The sequence below is a fragment of the Oncorhynchus masou genome, chromosome 30 (genome assembly GCF_036934945.1).
Source record: "Oncorhynchus masou masou isolate Uvic2021 chromosome 30, UVic_Omas_1.1, whole genome shotgun sequence".
In the NCBI taxonomy this organism is placed as follows: domain Eukaryota; kingdom Metazoa; phylum Chordata; class Actinopteri; order Salmoniformes; family Salmonidae; genus Oncorhynchus; species Oncorhynchus masou.
In genome coordinates, this window is record NC_088241.1 from 17,978,198 (window position 1) to 17,996,808 (window position 18,611).

At 43.5% G+C, this 18,611-nt stretch overlaps 1 protein-coding gene across 3 annotated transcripts in view; it reads left to right on the top strand.

Annotated features, from left to right (window-relative positions):
- Positions 1-18,611, top strand: part of LOC135522218 (autophagy protein 5-like) — a 36,465-nt gene that overhangs the window by 6,291 nt on the left and 11,563 nt on the right. For all 3 annotated transcript variants that reach the window (XM_064948278.1, XM_064948279.1, XM_064948277.1), the window contains exons 2-8: positions 281-344; positions 1,150-1,311; positions 1,659-1,786; positions 2,288-2,366; positions 7,207-7,369; positions 7,808-7,902; positions 15,143-15,260. In XM_064948278.1, the coding sequence (XP_064804350.1) occupies positions 1,204-1,311; positions 1,659-1,786; positions 2,288-2,366; positions 7,207-7,369; positions 7,808-7,902; positions 15,143-15,260 (691 nt within the window). In that variant the 5' untranslated portion in view covers positions 281-344; positions 1,150-1,203. The remainder of the gene's footprint in view (positions 1-280; positions 345-1,149; positions 1,312-1,658; positions 1,787-2,287; positions 2,367-7,206; positions 7,370-7,807; positions 7,903-15,142; positions 15,261-18,611) is intronic.

Sequence of the window (18,611 nt, forward strand, 5' to 3'; positions counted from 1 at the left end):
ACGGACCGTGAAAGGGGCCATATTTGTTGTCCCTAAAAACTTCTGCTGTTTCCAAGCTGTAAATGAAACTACAAATAACTACAAAATGACTTATCGATTACTTAGCGAATAATAATGAGCGTCACTAACCAACAGCTTTATAGGTCCTCTTTGCACTGAATACAACCATCTCGACATGTTTATGCAATACACTACAATGAACGCTGGATGTCACTCTATACTGCATGTTACACCTCGTCAGCGAAAAGGGGGATTTTCTTGCTTTTTTTTCCCTTGACAGGCGAATGACAACACCACCACGGCCCTCTTCCTTCATCGCAGCTGGTTACAAACGCTCTAGAAAAGTAAGATGTTGTTTATCATTTGTCTCAAAACTTTTAGAAATGATATGCTCCTAGTCCTACCACTTGTTTAGGGCAAACTTTCAAATGTGCCCACAGCCTCTACTATTTCTGCCAGTGAGGCGAGGTAGCGTACGCAGCTATCTAGCTAGTTGGCTAGCTAGCAAGTCAATACATAATAATGTACATGTAAATCGTTGCGAAGTAACCAATAGACCGTTGCTTAGTTAACTATGTTAAATATAATCTTATTCCTCACCACCAGTGAAGTCGTGGCTAGTTAGTTACTGTATCTAGCTAACACTTCAGCAAACTAGCACTTTGTATTTCTCCACTAGCCTAACGCTGGCTGGTTGAAGTTGTGTGTTCACAAACTGTGGTAAGATTAGAACTCTTTGCAGAGCTGTGATTGACTGGTTCAAAAGAGCGCTTGATTGACACGTTCTGTAGAGAGCTTTCGAACGTTACCATTCTGGTGTAATTCTCTCGTATGAGACTGACTGTCATTGGTGCAAAATCTGGAGTTCAAACAACAACGGGCCACTCATAGACCGATAATTATAGTTTTAGCCGTGTTTTGAGGTTATGCAGGGTTTGTTTACAATGACATTGTTTACAAACAACCAAGTAAAACAAACTCATATTTTGTGTTTGGATCGGGTACGACAGTTCAACTAAACTCATGAGGAGTTAAACTCTCATGTTTTCAGTTAAACTCTTAAAATATCAATGGGTGTATAACATTCATTTAAAATTCCCGAAATGAATGTTCCAATCCCAGATTGACACTTTAATCTGTTGATGACAGGTGGTTTGTAGCTAGAGAATACTTCATTTATGTGCCACTGGGAGCGACAGGAGGATGGCAGATGACAAGGACGTGCTGCGGGATGTTTGGTTTGGTCGGATTCCGACCTGCTTCACACTTTACCAGGATGAGATCACAGAGCGAGAGGCCGAACCCTTCTATGTAAGTGTGACATCATGCAGACTAGTACTAAATTTGAAAAAATGTCTCTTTGCTGGACAATGTCAGTGGAGGCTGCTGAGGGGAGGACAGCTCATAATAATGCCTGGAATGGTGCAAATAGAATGGCATCAAACACATGGAAACCATGTATTTGATACCATTCCACGAGCCTGTCCTCCCCAATTAAGGTGCAACCAACCTCATGTGCAATGGACATAGCATTTGTGACATAGGTGTAGCTAATTCAGGTCACACATGATGACTACTGAGCTGGCTTGAGCCATGGACTTTTGCAGGAACTGAGATTGAGCCCCAAATCTTCTCCCCCTCTGCTGTTCTCTCCTCAGCTCCTCCTGCCAAGGGTGAGCTACCTGACTCTGGTCACAGACAAGGTGAAAAAACACTTCCTGAAGGTCATGAAGGCCGAAGACGTAGAGGAGATGTGGTTTGATTTCGAAGGAACGCCACTCAAATGGTGGGTGAGCTTTAAATTAGGACTGTGAGGGCTGTGTGTTGTAAATTATTGACTTGTTTTAACAACTACTAGTGAATATAATGGTTAGAATTCCCTGTGCCCCTCTATAGAAACAAGTGTCCTAGCACAGCAGTGGAGTACGTCTTTTACAGATCAGAATTGAGCATATCAACTTACCTCCTATCATCATCATCATCATCAACGAGTAGACTACATACCAATTGTCTGCAGTCTTACATTTCAGGCACCAGGTGGCAGCCCAACACAAGCTTTTGACATGTGGTTGGACATGAGACCTAATCTCAAATTGACATACACACATAACTCAGACCTTTTGGGTAAATAAGGTGTATTTTCTCTAAAACATATTAAGAGGTTACTTAGGATCCAGCCCAAGGTGAAGGAGAGGATAACTCATTATGATTCAGAGTTGGAACGGAATGAATCCCTGGTGACATGTTTCCTCAACTGATGTGGTGTGGCTGTGTTTATTCATTGCAGGCACTATCCAATCGGATTGCTGTTCGACCTACATGCCTCCAACACTGCCCTGCCATGGAGTATCACTGTGCACTTTAAGGTACAATGCAGAATTTGTTTTTGAGCAAGTTAACACAGTACATATGGAGCAGCAAGTATATTTGCTGCTCCAAATGTATAATCCTCCAAATGCTGGCCTGTATACAGCAGAGGTTGGAAGTGAAATTATTTTCCAGTCGTTTCGTTCTGAACAGAACCACTTTCCCCCCCGTTTCATTCCACTGTTCCGACCATAAAAATACAATTCTTAACCGGTTCGAACCCCAAAAAAGTACCGGTTTATATCGTTCCTTTTTTATCCTGAGAAATCAACAGTTTTTAAAAAACATTTAGCTCATTAAATTACATCACCAATCAGTTCGGCAAGCTTGTTGTTTACATGCATGATGGACAGGCAAGTGTAGCCTATGGTGCAAGATGTGACACATTTTGAGTGTGTGGAGAGAGCGAGAGACTTGAGAAGGAGGCTTGAAGCGCTAGGCATCTTGTTATGACATGCATTATATGAATTAGGTTCACAGAATTATACCTAGGAGGACAGCTTCTATGGAGGAACTTTTTAATGACCTTTGAGCTTGCTAGCTAACAAGCTTGAGATAGCAAGTTAACAAGCTTGTGTGTACCTTTTTGTAGTGAATAAATCCTACGTGAAACATGATAACTAGGCCTATAGTATCCTTAACTAGCTTTGAAAAAGTTTACACATGTTTCTCTTGCTTATTAAAAATCTCTCCCTATCTTCTGAATCAAGCTTGTAACGTCAGTAGCCTATGCTTTGCAGGGGGAAGGGCAGGTAGCCTAAACACGCACAGGCAAAGATTTTCAGCTTGCAGGTAAACACTGGAATATGTTTTTATTAAAAAAAATTTTTTAACCAGGTAGGCCAGTTGAGAACACGTTCCCGTTTACAACTGCGACCTGGCCAAGATAAAGCAAAGCAGTGCGACAAAAAACAACAAGACAAGAGTTACACATGGGATAAACAAAAGTACTGTCAATAACAGTATAGAAAAATCTATATACAGTGTGTGCAAATGGAGTAAGGAGGTAAGGCAATAAATAGTCCATAGTAGAGAAGTAATTACAATTTAGCAAATTAACACGGACGTAATAGATGTGCAGATGATGATGTGCAAGTAGAAATACTGGTGTGCAAAAAGGTCAATTAAAACAATATGGGGATGAGGTAGGTAGTTGGATGGGCTATTTATAGATGGGCCATGTACAGCTGCAGCGATCGGTAAGCTGCTCAAATAGCTGATGTTTAAAGTTATGAGAGATATGAGTCTCCAGCTTCAGTGATTTTTGCAATTAGTTCCAGTCATTGGCAGCAGAGAACTGGAAGGAAAGGCGGCCAAAGGAGGTGTTGGCTTTGGGGATGACCAATGAGATATACCTGCTAGAGTGCGTGCTACGGGTGGGTGTTGTTATGGTGACCAGTGAGCTGAGATAAGGCGGAGCTTTACCTAGCAAAGACTTATAGATGTCCTGGAGCCAGTGGGTCTAGTGAGGAATTTGTAGCGAGGGCCAGCCGACGAGAGCATACAGGTCGCAGTGGTGGGTGGTATATGGGGCTTTGGTGACAAAACAGATGGCACTGTGATGGACTGCATCCAGTTTTCTGAATAGAGTGTTGGAGGCTATTTTGTAAATGACATCTCCGAAGTCGAGGATCGGTAGGATAGTCAATTTTACGAGGGCAGCGTAAGTGAAGGAGGCTTTGTTGTGAAGTAGGAAGCCAATTCTAGATTCAATTTTGGATTGGAGATGCTTAAAATGAGTCTGGAAGGAGAGTTTACAGTCTAGCCAGACACCTAGGTATTTGTAGTTGTGCACATATTCTAAGTCAGAACCGTCCAGAGTAGTCAGGAAGGCAGGTGCGGGCAGGCGGGTGCGGGCTGCGGTCAGTTGAAGAGCATGCATTTAGTTTTAATAGCGTTTAAGAGCAGTTGGAGGCCACAGAAGGAGTGTTGTATGGCTTTGAAGCTCCTTTGGAGGTTTGTTAACACAGTGTCCAAAGAAGGGCCAGATGTATACAGAATGGTGTCGTCTGCGTAGAGGTGGATCAAGGAATCACCCGCAGCAAAAGCGACATCATTGATATATACAGAGAAAAGAGTCAGCCTGAGAATTGTACCCTGTGGTACCCCCACAGGGGGCAGTCTCTTTGACTGCCAGAGGTCCAGACAACAGCCCCTCTGATTTGACACACTGAACTCTATCTGAGAAGAAGCTGGTGAACCAGGCGAGGCAGTCATTTGAGAAACCAAGGCTGTTTAGTCTGCCGATAAGAATACGATGATTGACAGAGTCGAAAGCCTTGGCCAGGTCGATGAAGACGGCTGCACAGCACTGGCAGCACACATCGATGGCGGTTATGATATCGTTTAGTACCTTGAGCCTGGCTGAGGTGCACCCATGACCAGCTCGGAAGCCGGATTGCACAGCGGAGAAGGTATGGCTTTTGAACTTGGCTTTTGAAGACTTTAGAATGGCAGGGCAGGATGGATATAGGTCTGTAACAGTTTGGGTCTAGAGTGTCACCCCCTTTGAAGAGGGGGATGACTGCGGCAGCTTTCCAATCTTTAGGAATCTCGGACGATACGAAGGAGAGGTTGAACAGACTAGTAATAGGGGTTGCAACAATGGCAGCAGATCATTTTAGAGAGGGTCCAGATTGTCTAGCCCAGCTGATTTGTACGGGTCCAGGTTTTGCAGCTCTTTCAGAACATCTGCTATCTGGATTTGGGTGAAGGAGAAGCTGGGGAGGCTTGGGCAAGTAGCTGCGGTGGATGCTGCGCTGGGGTTGGGGTAGCCAGGAGGAAAGCATGGCCAACTGTAGAGAAATGCTTATTGAAATAATCAATTATCTTGGATTTATCGGTGATGACAGTGTTTCCCAGCCTCAGTGCAGTGGGCAGCTGGAAGGAGATGCTCTTATTCTTCATGGACTTTACAGTGTCACAGAACGTTTTAGAGTTAGAGCTACATGATGCAAATTTCTGTTTGAAAAAGCTAGACTTTGCTTTCCTAACTGACTGTGTGTATTGGTTCTTGACTTCCCTGAAAAGTTGAATATCGCGGGGATTATTCGATGCTAGTGCAGTACGCCACATTATGTTTTTGTGCTGGTCGAGGACAGTCAGGTCTGAAGTGAACCCAGGGCTATATATGTTCTTAGTTCTACATTTTTTGAACGGGGCATGCTTATTTAAGATGGTGAGGAAATTACTTTTAAAGAACAACCAGGCATCCTCTACTGAAGGGATGAGTTCAATATCCTTCCAGGATACCCGGGCCAGGTCGATTAGAAAGGCCTGCTCGCAGAAGTGTTTTAGGGAGCATTTGACAGTGATGAAGGGTGGTCGTTTGACCGCGGAGCCATAACAAATGCAGGCAATGAGGCAGTGATCACTGAGATCCTGATTGAAAACAGCGGAGGTGTATTTGGAGGGCAAGTTGGTTAAGATAATATCTATGAGGGTGCCCATGTTTACGGATTTAGGGTTGTACCTGGTGGGTTCCTTGATCATTTGTGTGAGATTGAGGGCATCTAGTTTAGATTGTAGGATGGCCGGGGTGTTAAGCATGTCCCAGTTAAGATCTGAAGATCGATGGGGGGCAATCAATTCACATATGGTGTCCAGGGCACAGCTGGGAGCTGAGGGGATTCTATTTCTGGAGAGATTATTTTTTTAAATTAGAAGCTCAAACTGTTTGGGCGTAGACCTGGAAAGTATGACGGAACTCTCTGAGTAGATTGCAACTCCTCCCCCTTTGGCAGTTCTATCTTGATGGAAAATGTTGTAGTTGGGGATGGAAATCTCAGAATTTTTGGTTGCCTTCATCAGCAAGGATTCAGACACGGCAAGGACATCAGGGTGGGCGGCTATGAAAAGCCAACTGACATTTACTCCTGAGGTGCTGACCTGTTGAATCCTCGACAACCACTGTGATTATTATTATTTGACCCTGCTGGTCATCTATGAACATTTGAACATCTTGGCCATGTTCTGTTATAATTTCCACCCGGCACAGCCAGAAGAGGACTGGCCACTCCTCATAGCCTGGTTCCTCTCTAGGTTTATTCCTAGGTTCTGGCCTTTCTACTGAGTTATTCCTAGCCACCGTGCTTCTACACCTGCATTGCTTGCTGTTTGGGGTTTTAGGCTGAGTTTCTGTACAGCACTTTAAGATATCAGCTGATGTAAGAATGGCTTTATAAATACATTTGATTTGATTTGGGCGAATGTGTTAAAGCAGTTGTAAAACAAACTTAGGGAGGAGGCTTCTGATGTTAACATGCATGAAAACAAGGCTTTTACAGTTACAGAAATCAACACATGAGAGCACCTGGGGACACACAGGGCCTGGGTTAACCTCTATATCACCCGATGAACAGAGGAGAGGAGTAGGATGAGGGTATGGCTAAAGGCTATCAAAACTGGTCGTCTAGTGTGTTGGGGACAGAGAATAAAAGGAGCCGATTTCTGGACGTGGTAGAATAGATTCAGGGCATCATGTACAGACTGGTATGGTAGGGTGCGGGTACAGTGGAGGTAAACCTAGGCAATGAGCGATGATAAGAGAGGTTGCATTTCTGGAGGCACTAATTATGCTACATTTCTGAGTGACAGCGTGAGAACTTCATTGTGTTTTGTTGTGGGACTAGAAACAATTGCCTGGAACGTAAAATAACGTTATTAACCGGTTCCCATGATTTTAAAATTACAGTTCTGTTCCTGAAACAGTTTGGATCACTTTTGTTCCTTGAAAATGTTTGTTATTTTCCAGTTTTCGGTTCTGTTCCCTGAACCAGTTCCAACCCCTGGTATACAGTGCTAAAAAGCAGTCCTGCCTGTGTGGTTTCTCTGAGGTAGAATTTCCCAGAGCGTGACCTGCTCCACTGCCCCTCGAACTCTGTGATCGAGGCCCACTTCATGTCCAGCATCAAGGAGGCGGATGCCCTCAAACACAAGAGCCAGGTCATCAACGACATGCAGAAGAAAGACCACAAGCAGCTGTGGATGGGCCTGCAGAACGGTGAGGGCCCCACACACATACACACACACACACACATGTAAATATGGACTTCTTAGACTCTGTACCCTTATGTTCCCCTCAACTTACACACCCCCAAGTCAACCAGTCAAAACCACGCCACCCACGCTCTCTGAACAGTGTCTTTGCCTCAGCTGCAAAGTTTTTCTCTTCTCACTTACCAAAATATACTATTTTGGAAACTTCCATAACCAAACCAGACCAGAAACAGAGAGAGAAAGAGACAGTTACAACTCCACCCAGAAGAGAAAACACATCAGAAATATTTTAAAAGCTAAAATTGTGTGAAAGTGAGATACAGGGGAGGGGAGTTAGAAACCAGGAAAGGTTACCAGGGTTTCAGAAGCCTCGTAGAGCTGGTTTAAAAACAAAAGGAGATGGGGACAGTTTGTATGTAAATGTAGTTGTTGTGTTCCTCAGATAAGTTTGACCAGTTCTGGGCCATGAACCGTAAGCTGATGGAATACCCCACAGAGGAGGGAGGCTTTCGCTACATCCCCTTCAGGATATACCTGGTAAATGGGCTAATTAATACATGCCTTGTTGACATCACAGCCAGTGTGACCTACAGTGCGGCATCACTGTTACTGTTAATAGATGATGTAATCAATGCAAGCAAAAAATACGTCAGGTCGCAAATACGGCAATGCATAGTAATGAAAGAATACTCTTTTATCATCTGATAAGCAAATAGAACACGATAGTGCTTTTAGGAATATGAGAAAGCATGAAGTGAATATGAAGATCAGAGTAAAAATGAAACAAAATACACAGTACACAGAAATATGATGTTACAACTGAAATGTGCAGCACAAACCACTTATCAACACAATCATGAATGAATTGTCACTCCACTGCCTGGTATTATGACGATGCAGTCTAGTACCTGAACTGTCCCGTAGATGGTGCTGTATGACGGACTAGTAAGGCGCTTCATGAATACCGCCGAGTCCTACGGTTATGATTAAAGTGGGCTGCTGTTGAGCAACTTTTTATTTGTTAGTAAGCTTGTAATTTATTGTGATCCAGTGACAGAAACAACCCTACAGAAGTGCTCAGTTGCAAAAATATTTCCTGGAGATGTTCAGTGAATAACTTTTTCCCTCCAAAAATTATTTTGTCAAACTCCTTTGATAACGGCAGATAAATCAAACAATCCTCATCTTTTCCCAGAGATCACCCATTAAACTACAAATGTGTTAGCCTAATGTTTGTTCTGACCGTGTGCTTGGCCATCGTTTAGTTTGACTAGTATATAGTTGGATGTGGGCAACTCAAATGAAGCGTGCCCAAACCGTGGGATGCACGCGGGCACAGGTGATTTACTAAGGGGGATCCCGCGCATCCATGACTCAGATGAAATTCCCTCAAAATGATGAATAAGTAGCAGTGTCTCGCCCTGAAGGTCTGGAAAACATTAGGCCGTGTGTATCCATAGTGTAGGAAAACTGCGTGGGGAAACGGCGTGCCTGGAATGGGCATGATTTTACCCAAGACTGCTTTCAATAAGCCCTCGGATTAGCTCGACTGGTATATAGCTTTGCCTACCTAATTCCATAGTATTTGAGGCCATTTCTTCTCAACAAGAATAAACAAATGAGTATAGATTGATGTGGAAATTTCTCCAGGGGAATCAGAGTAGGTTGTCAGGGCTTTGCTGCTGTGTTATAACAGATGTCAGCCTTTATGCCCATGAAATCTCTCATCGATGTGTTTACTGGAATGTTACAATCATAAATCTATTCCAAATGAAAGATGACCAAACAGAACAATAAAATATATCATTCATGTGTTGACGAAAAATGTCTTGGCCTGTATTGACTTTTAGTTGGTAAAGGAAACAAAATGTTACCACAAAATGAGATGATGAATATTTTTTGCAACTTCCTGGAAAATGCGATGTAATGCCTAGTCTTCAATTATAATATTGTGACCAATTCTGTCACGTGCGTAAATGGCTTTCAAAAAAAAAAATACAAGCAAAATTAAACAAAAGCTTGGTACAAATTTGCTTTGGGACACAACATTGGGAGTCTGTGTATTGGTTGGATAACCACACAGACTCCCAATGTTGTGTCCCAAAACTAGGTACATATGTAACTAATTTCACACTTCAACAAATCGTTTTTTATTTCGCCTATAATAAAACGGTCCAACACAATAATAAAACAGTGGTTGTAAAACCACAGACGCACCATACGCAACAGGACTCCTTGGGTCTAGACAGAAATGTAGTTGTGTACTCCAAAGTTAACTGAACCAACGGCGGACAAAGCTATCCGGGTCCGGATGCAGAAGTCACGATTGATGACTATATTTCAACCTACAGGCCCCCCTCTGATGGCAAATTGCGGTCTTTAGTGTAAATAACATGTGCTGCTTTTGATGCAGACAGAATGAATGACAACATTGACTCTAAATAACAGAGCACTCACTTCCCCTAGACTGTGTTCCTTATGGAACAGGGAAGAGATTCCGAGGGGATGGATTTATCTGTGTCATCGCGCCAGTCTTTTTCGGCCACCAGTTTCCCGCTCCGAAAGTGACGCCACTGTGTTACAAAGTGCCAGAGCCACGCAATCTTTACCCAATTTTTAACCTAAATCGAATGACATGGTTCATTTGTTTGTTGAATTTACGTTAGGTGACAACTCAACCAAATGTAAATCAAAACTAGACGTTGAACTGATGTCTGTGCCCAGTGGCATGCTTGTATTAGAGACCGGTTACATTGTTTCTCGGCAGGTATGCCTTTTTCTCCTGTGACTAAATGTTTACTCATCAACCGAATGGCAGCCCCACTAACCTTTTGTTATGTTGGCTTTGAGAGGCACCTTCTAGGAAACTAGGTTGATAGTTTCTTAAATGTCTCTAGGGGATGATTTTACAGTGACACATCTGTTTACAAGCCCTGCTTGTGGGTGTTAAGGTAACAGATGTGAACGCCACTGGGCATACTGTTGCAAACATTTCTTGCTCACTTATTATAACACCCAGAATACTCAGGCCTACAAAATATTCTTCAATATTATTTTTCCCTGTTGTGTGTGTGTGTGGACTACTGTGGGAGAAATTAGGACAAGCTGGAATGGAAAGGGAATCAAACCCATGGCATATTATAGGCTAGAGGATAGTGTTAAGCTATAGACCTAGGTGTTATGATTATGATGTTTAAGCTAAACAGATTGGCTCCTCCGTGGGGGAGAGGGAGACATCCAATTACATGAGGTAGCCTTCATGTATACTGTTCATTACATGGTGCCTCAGTGGCTGAGGGAAATGAGAGCTCAAAAAAAATCCCCTTGGAATTTTTATTTACCAGTGGAAGGTCTTGGGCTCAGTGGGAAAAGTGGTAAAGCTTTCTCTCCAACTGACTCACTCAGTGAGGGGGATTTGATTATCTGGGCTGGATGGGAGGAGTTTACACCGGGTGAAAAGTGAATAGCATTCATTTTGTACCGGGCTGGCTCCCGTTCAAAGCCCACGGTGAAGTAGGATCCAAACAAAAGTGACGTAGCCAAGACTAGATTAAAAGCACGTGGAGGAATTGCCTTCCCAATCAAATCTTGTTTGAAAACTCAAACATATATTTTATGGATAAGCGAGAAACTCTGCAAAAAAAGAAGCGTCTACTCGCTGTCAACTAACTGCATTTTATTTTCAGCAAACTTATTAACATGTGTAAATATTTGTATGAACATAACAAGATTCAACAACTGAGACATAAACTGAACAAGTTCCACAGACATGTGACTAACAGAAATTGAATAATGAGTCCCTGAACAAATGTGGGGTCAAAATCAAAAGTAACAGTCAGTATCTGGTGTGGCCACCAGCTGCATTAAGTATTACAGTGCATCTCCTCCTCATGGACTGCGCCAGATTTGCCCCTTCTTGCTGTGAGATGTTACCCCACTTCCACCAAGGCACCTGCAAGTTCCCGGACATTTCTGGGGGGAATGGCCCTAGCCCTCACCCTTCGATCCAACAGCTCAAAGACGTGCTCAATGGGATTGAGATCCGGGCTCTTCACTGGCCATGGTAGAATACTAACATTCCTATCTTGCAGGAAATCACGCACAGAACGAGCAGTATCACGCACAGAACGAGCAGTGACGTTGTCATGCTGGAGGGTCATGTCAGGATGAGCCTGCAGGAAGGGTACCACATGAGGGAGGAGGATGTCTTCCCTGTAACGCACAGCGTTGAGAATGCTGGCAATGACAACAAGCTCAGTCCGATGATGCAGTGACACACCACCCCAGACCATGATGGACCCTCCACCTCCAAATCGATCCCGCTCCAGAGTACAGGCCTCGGTGTAATGCTCATTCCTTCAACGATAAACGTGAATCTGACCATCACCCCTGGTGAGACAAAACCGCGACTCGTCAGTGAAGAGCACTTTTTGCCAGTTCTGTCTGGTCCAGCGACGGGGGGGTTGTACCCATATGTCTGGTGAGGACCTGCCTTACAACAGGCCTACAAGCCCTCAGTCCAGCCTCTCTCAGCCTATTGCAGACAGTCTGAGCACTGATGGAGGGATTGTGCGTTCCTGGTGTAACTCGTGCAGTTGTTGTTGCCATCCTGTACATGTCCCGCAGGTGTGATGTTCGGATGTACCGATCCTGTGCAGGTGTTGTTACACGTGGTCTGCCACTGCGAGGATGATCAGCTGTCCGTCCTGTCTCCCTGTATCTCTGTCTTAGGCATCTCACAGTATAAACATTGCAATTTATTGCCCTGGCCACATCTGCAGTCCTCATGCCTCCTTGCAGCATGCCTAAGGCACGTTCACGCAGATGAGCAGGGACCCTGGGCAACCTTCCTTTGGTGGTTTTCAGAGTCAGTAGAAAGGACTCTTTAGTGTCCTAAGTTTTCATAACTGTGACCTTAATTGCCTACAGTCTGTAAGCTGTTAGTGTCTTAACGACCGTTCCACAGGTGCATGTTCATTAATTGTTTATGGTTCATTGAACAAGCATGGGAAACCATGTTTAAACCATTTACAATGAAGATCTGTGAAATTATTTGGATTTTTACAAATTATCTTTGAAAGACAGGGTCCTGAAAAAGGGACGTTTCATTTTTTGTTGAGTTTATATGTTTCTAGACGATGCATCATACTGCCTTATTGACAATATGACCGAGCGGCGCATATTACTGTTCCATTTGAGAAGGGCATTCCTCCCTCCGCTTCTGCCCATTCATGTCACGGGCCAAAAATGATTATAATTATATTGATTTACTTTTGTGCACCTCAGCCACCAGTTTACTGTCAATTAGTCGGATTGAACCCACACCGGCAATTAGGCAATGGGTTGAGTTCCTTTGCTCACTTCAGTCAGGGAGAGCGAGTCTCTTTTCCCCTGACCTCTCATCGTCAGAGAGTTAATGACGCATCGCTCTTGGGTGTCGCCAGGTGGTACTCTGCTGGCTCTAGTGTCACACAAACTGAAAAGAAAGTGTCTCTGTCCAAGAGTATCGCTCTTCTATCCAGGATCAATGGCCCCCTCTTTGTATGGTACCCAGGTCAATTATTCATGGCGGTTTTTAAAAATGCAACGAAGTAGCTGTCACTTATCGCACTCTCTCCACTCCAGCTCCTGGCATAATCCCACACAAACTCTACGCTTCCTGTCAGTGAGTCACTCTTTCTGGTAACCCAAGAGCCAGCTTCGCGCCTTTAGAGCCACCTTCCCTACCTCACGCCCGGCGGTGTTAGTTACAGCTCCGTTACTCGAACCCTCCCGTTGCCGGTTTCCTTTTCACAGCTCCCATGATTAGTTGCTATTGTGTGTCTGACTCGCCGTTTGTCACCTCAGAGGCCCCTGGTTTCCCCGAACTGATAAACAAACTGGTTTCCCAGAACTGATAGCAACCCGATCGCCGGTGTCCGTGTACGAACGGCTGATCTTCTGGACCATATCCAGCGAGCGTCACCTTTCTCATGTGCCCTCAGATCAGAGACTGGGTAGCAAGCACCACTTTTAATATTTTACTAGATGTGTCTGTAGGTGGACTCTTTTCTTCAATTGGTCGTTATCAATAAAACGTCTCAAAATGGTGCCGAGCGTTTGATTTGGCTGCTGGGGGGCAAGGAGACCCCCTAAAACCATTGACAACTGCATGCCATTTTCAAGGGATTGTTAAATGTTATAACTTCTTGGTTGTAATATCATCACCTCTAGAAGAGCATAGACAGAACTAGACATTTTAGATTATTCCATGCAAATCAATTGCGCACATTTAGCTCTATCAGAGTTATACAGCAAGTAACAGCGTGCTTTTCATGATCATTAAACATCAATTGATCATGTAATTTCAGATGCGTGAGGGTAGCTATCCATTTGAAATGTAACTAGCTAGCTAACCAAACAACGTGTCATTTAGTTTGCGTCATCAGAGATTAGGCTTTTGGAAAGAGCTTGTCATCGGCAAGTCCTCGTGCTGGTGAAGTTGTCAGTCAGACTACTGTCATCACTACTATAGATGGCAAGCAAATATAGCCATCTAGTTTGTCTACTGAAAGTTAGCTTGTTACCTAGCCACATTGACGTAATCTGTTATTAGCTAGCCAATTATATGTTATTACCTCGGTGCCTGTCATGTCTGTCAGCAGCAATCATAATTAAACACTAAAAAACAATGTTAAAAAGGGGATAATGTTAGCTAACTTCACTAGATAGGTCTACGCTGCAGTTGGAGAGGAAAAGTTCTAAGTTTCTATTGCAAAGTAAACATTATCAGCTAACAGTACATCGGCAAATGCACCCTTTTGTTGATTTACAGGCAGAGTCCACAAAGGATGGGAAAATTAGCCTAAACCACTTACACTTGTCAGGTATAGTTCACTTTATCACTCAAATATCCAGTTAATGGTGGCCAATATTGAGAGATATCATGAGGCTACCCTCATGTATGACATGATCAATTGCACCTAACTTTTATCACTGGAGTAGCCTGTGATTGAATCGTCAGAGACTTTGGTTTATTTAGTTGTATATTCATTTGGGGCGCAGTTCCCGAGGGCTTGGGTCAGTGCCAGAAATAATCGAGTAATGACTTGTAGCCTAGAATAAGCACTTCATTTTATGTTCTTGCATTGGAGCTATTGTGTGGCTTTGTCAAGCTATTGCATAAAAGTACTTGAGTAATAAATGAAGTAACTTATTGCAAACAGGATGCATGTTTTGGAATATTTGTTTTCTGTACCGACTTCTTTGCACTCTGTCATTTAGGTTAGTATTGTGGAGTAACTACAATGTTGTTGATCCATCCTCAGTTTTCTCCTGTCATGACCGTTAAACTCTGTAACTGTTTTAAAATTAGCCTCGTGTTGAAATCCCTGAGCGGTTTCCTTCCTCTCTGGCAACTGAGTTAGGAAGGACGCCTGTATCTTTGTAGTGACTGGGTGTATTGATACACCATCCAAATCCTAATTAATAACTTCACCAGGCTAAAAGGGATATTCAGTGAATCTGTGCTTGAATTCACTGCTCAACCAAGGGACCTTATATACAATTGTATGTGTGGTGTACAGAGATGGGGTAATCATTACAAAATTAATGTAATATTTTACATTGTTGGGTATTGCATGTAGATCACAGGCACACAATCTCAATTTAATGCATTTTAAATTCAGGCTATAACACAGCAAAATGTGGAAACAATCAAGGGGTGTGAATACTTCCCAAAGGCACTGTATGTAATTTAATTGTCATGCTCTGATTCCTCTCCCCACTCTCCGTGTAGACGATGAGTGACAGGCCATTCATCCAGAAGTTGTTTCGCCCCATCTCGTCCGACGGCTACACACACACGCTGGGGGATCTGCTGAAGGAGGTGTACCCCGTGGCCATATCCAGCGACGGTACTTACCTACTCATAGACATTGCACTACACTAATTACACCTATACTACATATACCTCTCTTACACACACACAGTCCCACAAGAGAAAGCAGACCTGTTTCTTCCTCACTGTGCTATCAAAGGGGGCTCTGCATCTCACAGGAAGCCAGAAGATAAAAGACATCAGCCATGTAGGTCTATTTTACTTACACAGTAAAAGAGGACTTTTAGAGATAAAACACAGGAGAGGGTTGAGGAGGGAAAATAGTCACCCTCATGTGAAAGAGTGAAAAGCAAGGGGGAGGGGAAGAAAATACATAGTCGAATGAGGAGCGGCGCTACATGTAGAGAAGAGGGAGCGATGGAGATGGAGAGAGAGAGGCAGCCTAAACAGGTAGTGTCTGGAGGGCTGTGCAGAGGAAGTAGATAAGCAGACAATGGAGCTGTGAGACAGAGGACCTGCAGGAGAATCACCTGCATGGAGCAATGCACCACTACCATTACTTCTGTTCTGTCTGCCTGCCTGCCTGCCTCTCTCTTTCGCTCTCTGTCTGCCTTCCTCATGTCTTTCTCTTGCTCGCTCCTTCTCTCCCACTCTCTTGCTTTATCAAGAATCTCTATATTTTCTTTTCATACCCTTCCTGTACTTATATAATCTCTTTTATCCATTTCCCTCTTTTCTTAATTCCTTCTCTCTTCTCCTCTGAGGGTGGTAGTGGCTTGGCTTGATAAAGGTGAAAGTGCTGCTTTGTTGTGTTTCCCTTTCTTCCTCACTGGGGAGATGGGTGTGCGATAGCGGGGGATTATAGCGGTGTGTTTGGATTAGAGGGACTGGGGGGGGTACTCAGGCAGCCTAATGGTGGCATTGTTCACAGATGTATTCTGGGGACCCGATTCCCTGTGAGGACCTATCGGATAAGGATGTCCCAGCACTCTGTGATGTTTCAAACATCAAACCAACATTTTTTTAAACATTCCCCTCTGTTTTGTCTGGAAGCCTTGATGGCCCTTCAAGCACCCCGAAACCTGTCAAACTGAACTAACCCAACGAAACATGTAACCAGGGTTATATTAACTGGGGATTCCCAGCATATGGCGGCGTGATACTCAGATGAGTCGTACTGTTACCGGACCGGACCGATGTTCTTCCACCCACGCAGGAAAATCGGACGTCAGCATCTTATTCTGATTAGCAGTCGGTTGGTCAGCTTTGACGTCTGCGAACGCTTTGTTTTGACCAAGGTATTAGACATGGTTTGACTGGGTTAGAGGCAGGAGAGATATGTCTGAACAGTAACACGTTTCTCCCCATGTATGACGCAGGACAAGTTCAATTGCACAAGCCTCAGAAATAGTTGCCTCGGCGGGTCAAAGCCTTCCGAGAATTCCCCCGTCATGTCCTTTACAGATGTGACATGTTTCTTTTATAAAGAAAAACTGTTTTTGTGGTGATATTTCTAATAAGTGGAGAATGCAGAAATCCCCCCCGACTGACAAGCCCACGCGCCAACAATAGTCGCCTACACACCCCTCTTATTGATTTTACTCATTCATGGTACAGCCCACAGAACAAAGGAGTGAAACTATTGGCCAATCCACCCACACAGAACACCACAGTCAGTATCAATAGCGAATCCAGTCTCTTCTCATCAAACGGGCCGTCTCACTGTTCAGAGTGCGGGGGTGTTCTGGGTTTCAGTGGTTGGTTTGATATGAGGGACGGTGGGTGTGTGAGGTGTTGCTAGGTGTTGAGTAGGGGGAGGCAGAAATGAGACCAAGGTCTCCAAGTCAATACCTTATGGTCTGTTTATTGTATACCTGCAAACTCCATTTCCCTGTTCTTTCTTAGAAATGCAATTGAGGAGTTTATTCATGGAAGAACAAACTACTTAACTTTCTGAAGGAAATTACTCTTATGAGACATCATAAGACAAACATGTATTTCAGGTCTAGAGAGATGTATTGATAGATTTATACCTGTCAGTTCCCCCTAACATACACACATATTTCTTATTGGCCGGTCAGTGTGTTGGTTGAGTTCTGGTGTAACTGTTTCGTCTTGGCTGGCCTCACTGCAGGGATGAATGGGCTTGCGGCTTTCTTAAATTGGACCTTGCTGTACTTAAGTAACAAAACATCATGTCTTGACTGTTAGTCGCCGCAATACTCAACCGCAGTGTGTGTTCATGGGTGAGCAAATTTGTCATTTTTTATTTTTATTCAAATATGGTGGTCAGTATTCCTCTTTAGAAATAAGTTGTTATGGAGGGAATAGAGTGCCATTTGGGATGCATACTTTACTATAGTAATGCATTAACATTAATCAAACACAACTTGATTGGCCCCAATCCCAAATCACTATAGGAATGTATAACAACCATATATGCATCCCAAATGCCACCCTATTCCCTAAATAGTGCACTACTTGTGACAAGAGCCCATAGGTCTCTGGTTAGCCATGTTAATGGCTCACAGCAGCATAGTGTGATTCAGATTTGAAAACATCTCTGTCAGTCTTCCTAAGAGCCCTAATATTATGTCATGTTCTAGTAAAACCTAGGGGACCATGCCTTCTGGCCACAGTATAGAAGGATCCATGGAAAATACACAATAGAACTCTATCTGGAGGACTCAAAATTCTTCCACTATGACACAGCGCTTTCACAACGTTTCAGAGGAGAATTACAAATTAATCACATTGGTCTCCACCCTCTGAAAAATATATGACAACCATAAGAGGGCCTACCAGACCATACATTCTATGTGCAGGTATTCAAGCTGTGTATATTTGGGATGAATTTCCCTTGACATAGTGAGAGTGTCAGGGGAGCGCCCCCCACGTGTGCCTGCTACTGTCACCAGGGGCACAGTATGTGGAAGAGAGAGAGAAAGACAGAGAAAGTGAGATTGCAATATGAATGTCAGTACTTGTGAGTGTATTGATCGTATGAATGTGATCGTAGAGTATACATATAAATTGCTATGTATGGCTATACGTAGGGCGGCCTAGCGGTTAAGAATATTGGGCCAGCAACTGAAAGGTCGCTGGTTTAAATCCTAGAGCCAACTCGGTGAAAAATCTGACAATATGCCCTTGAGCAAGGCACATAACCCTAATTGCTCCTGTAAATCGCTCTGGATGAGCGCATCTGCTAAATGACTAAAATGTTCAAATGTACATTGCTGGAACGGCATCATGAACACAGGCCACAATCGGTAATGCAGTCATTGTTTTACTTTCTCGAGAGCAGTAGTTGGTTTAAAGTGGGATCAAGTTATTTCAATGTAATAGGCCTTAAAATTAGGCTAAGGGAAACTGAGTTAACAAATAACACTAAACATGTATACTTGTTTTATTTATTGAATTAACA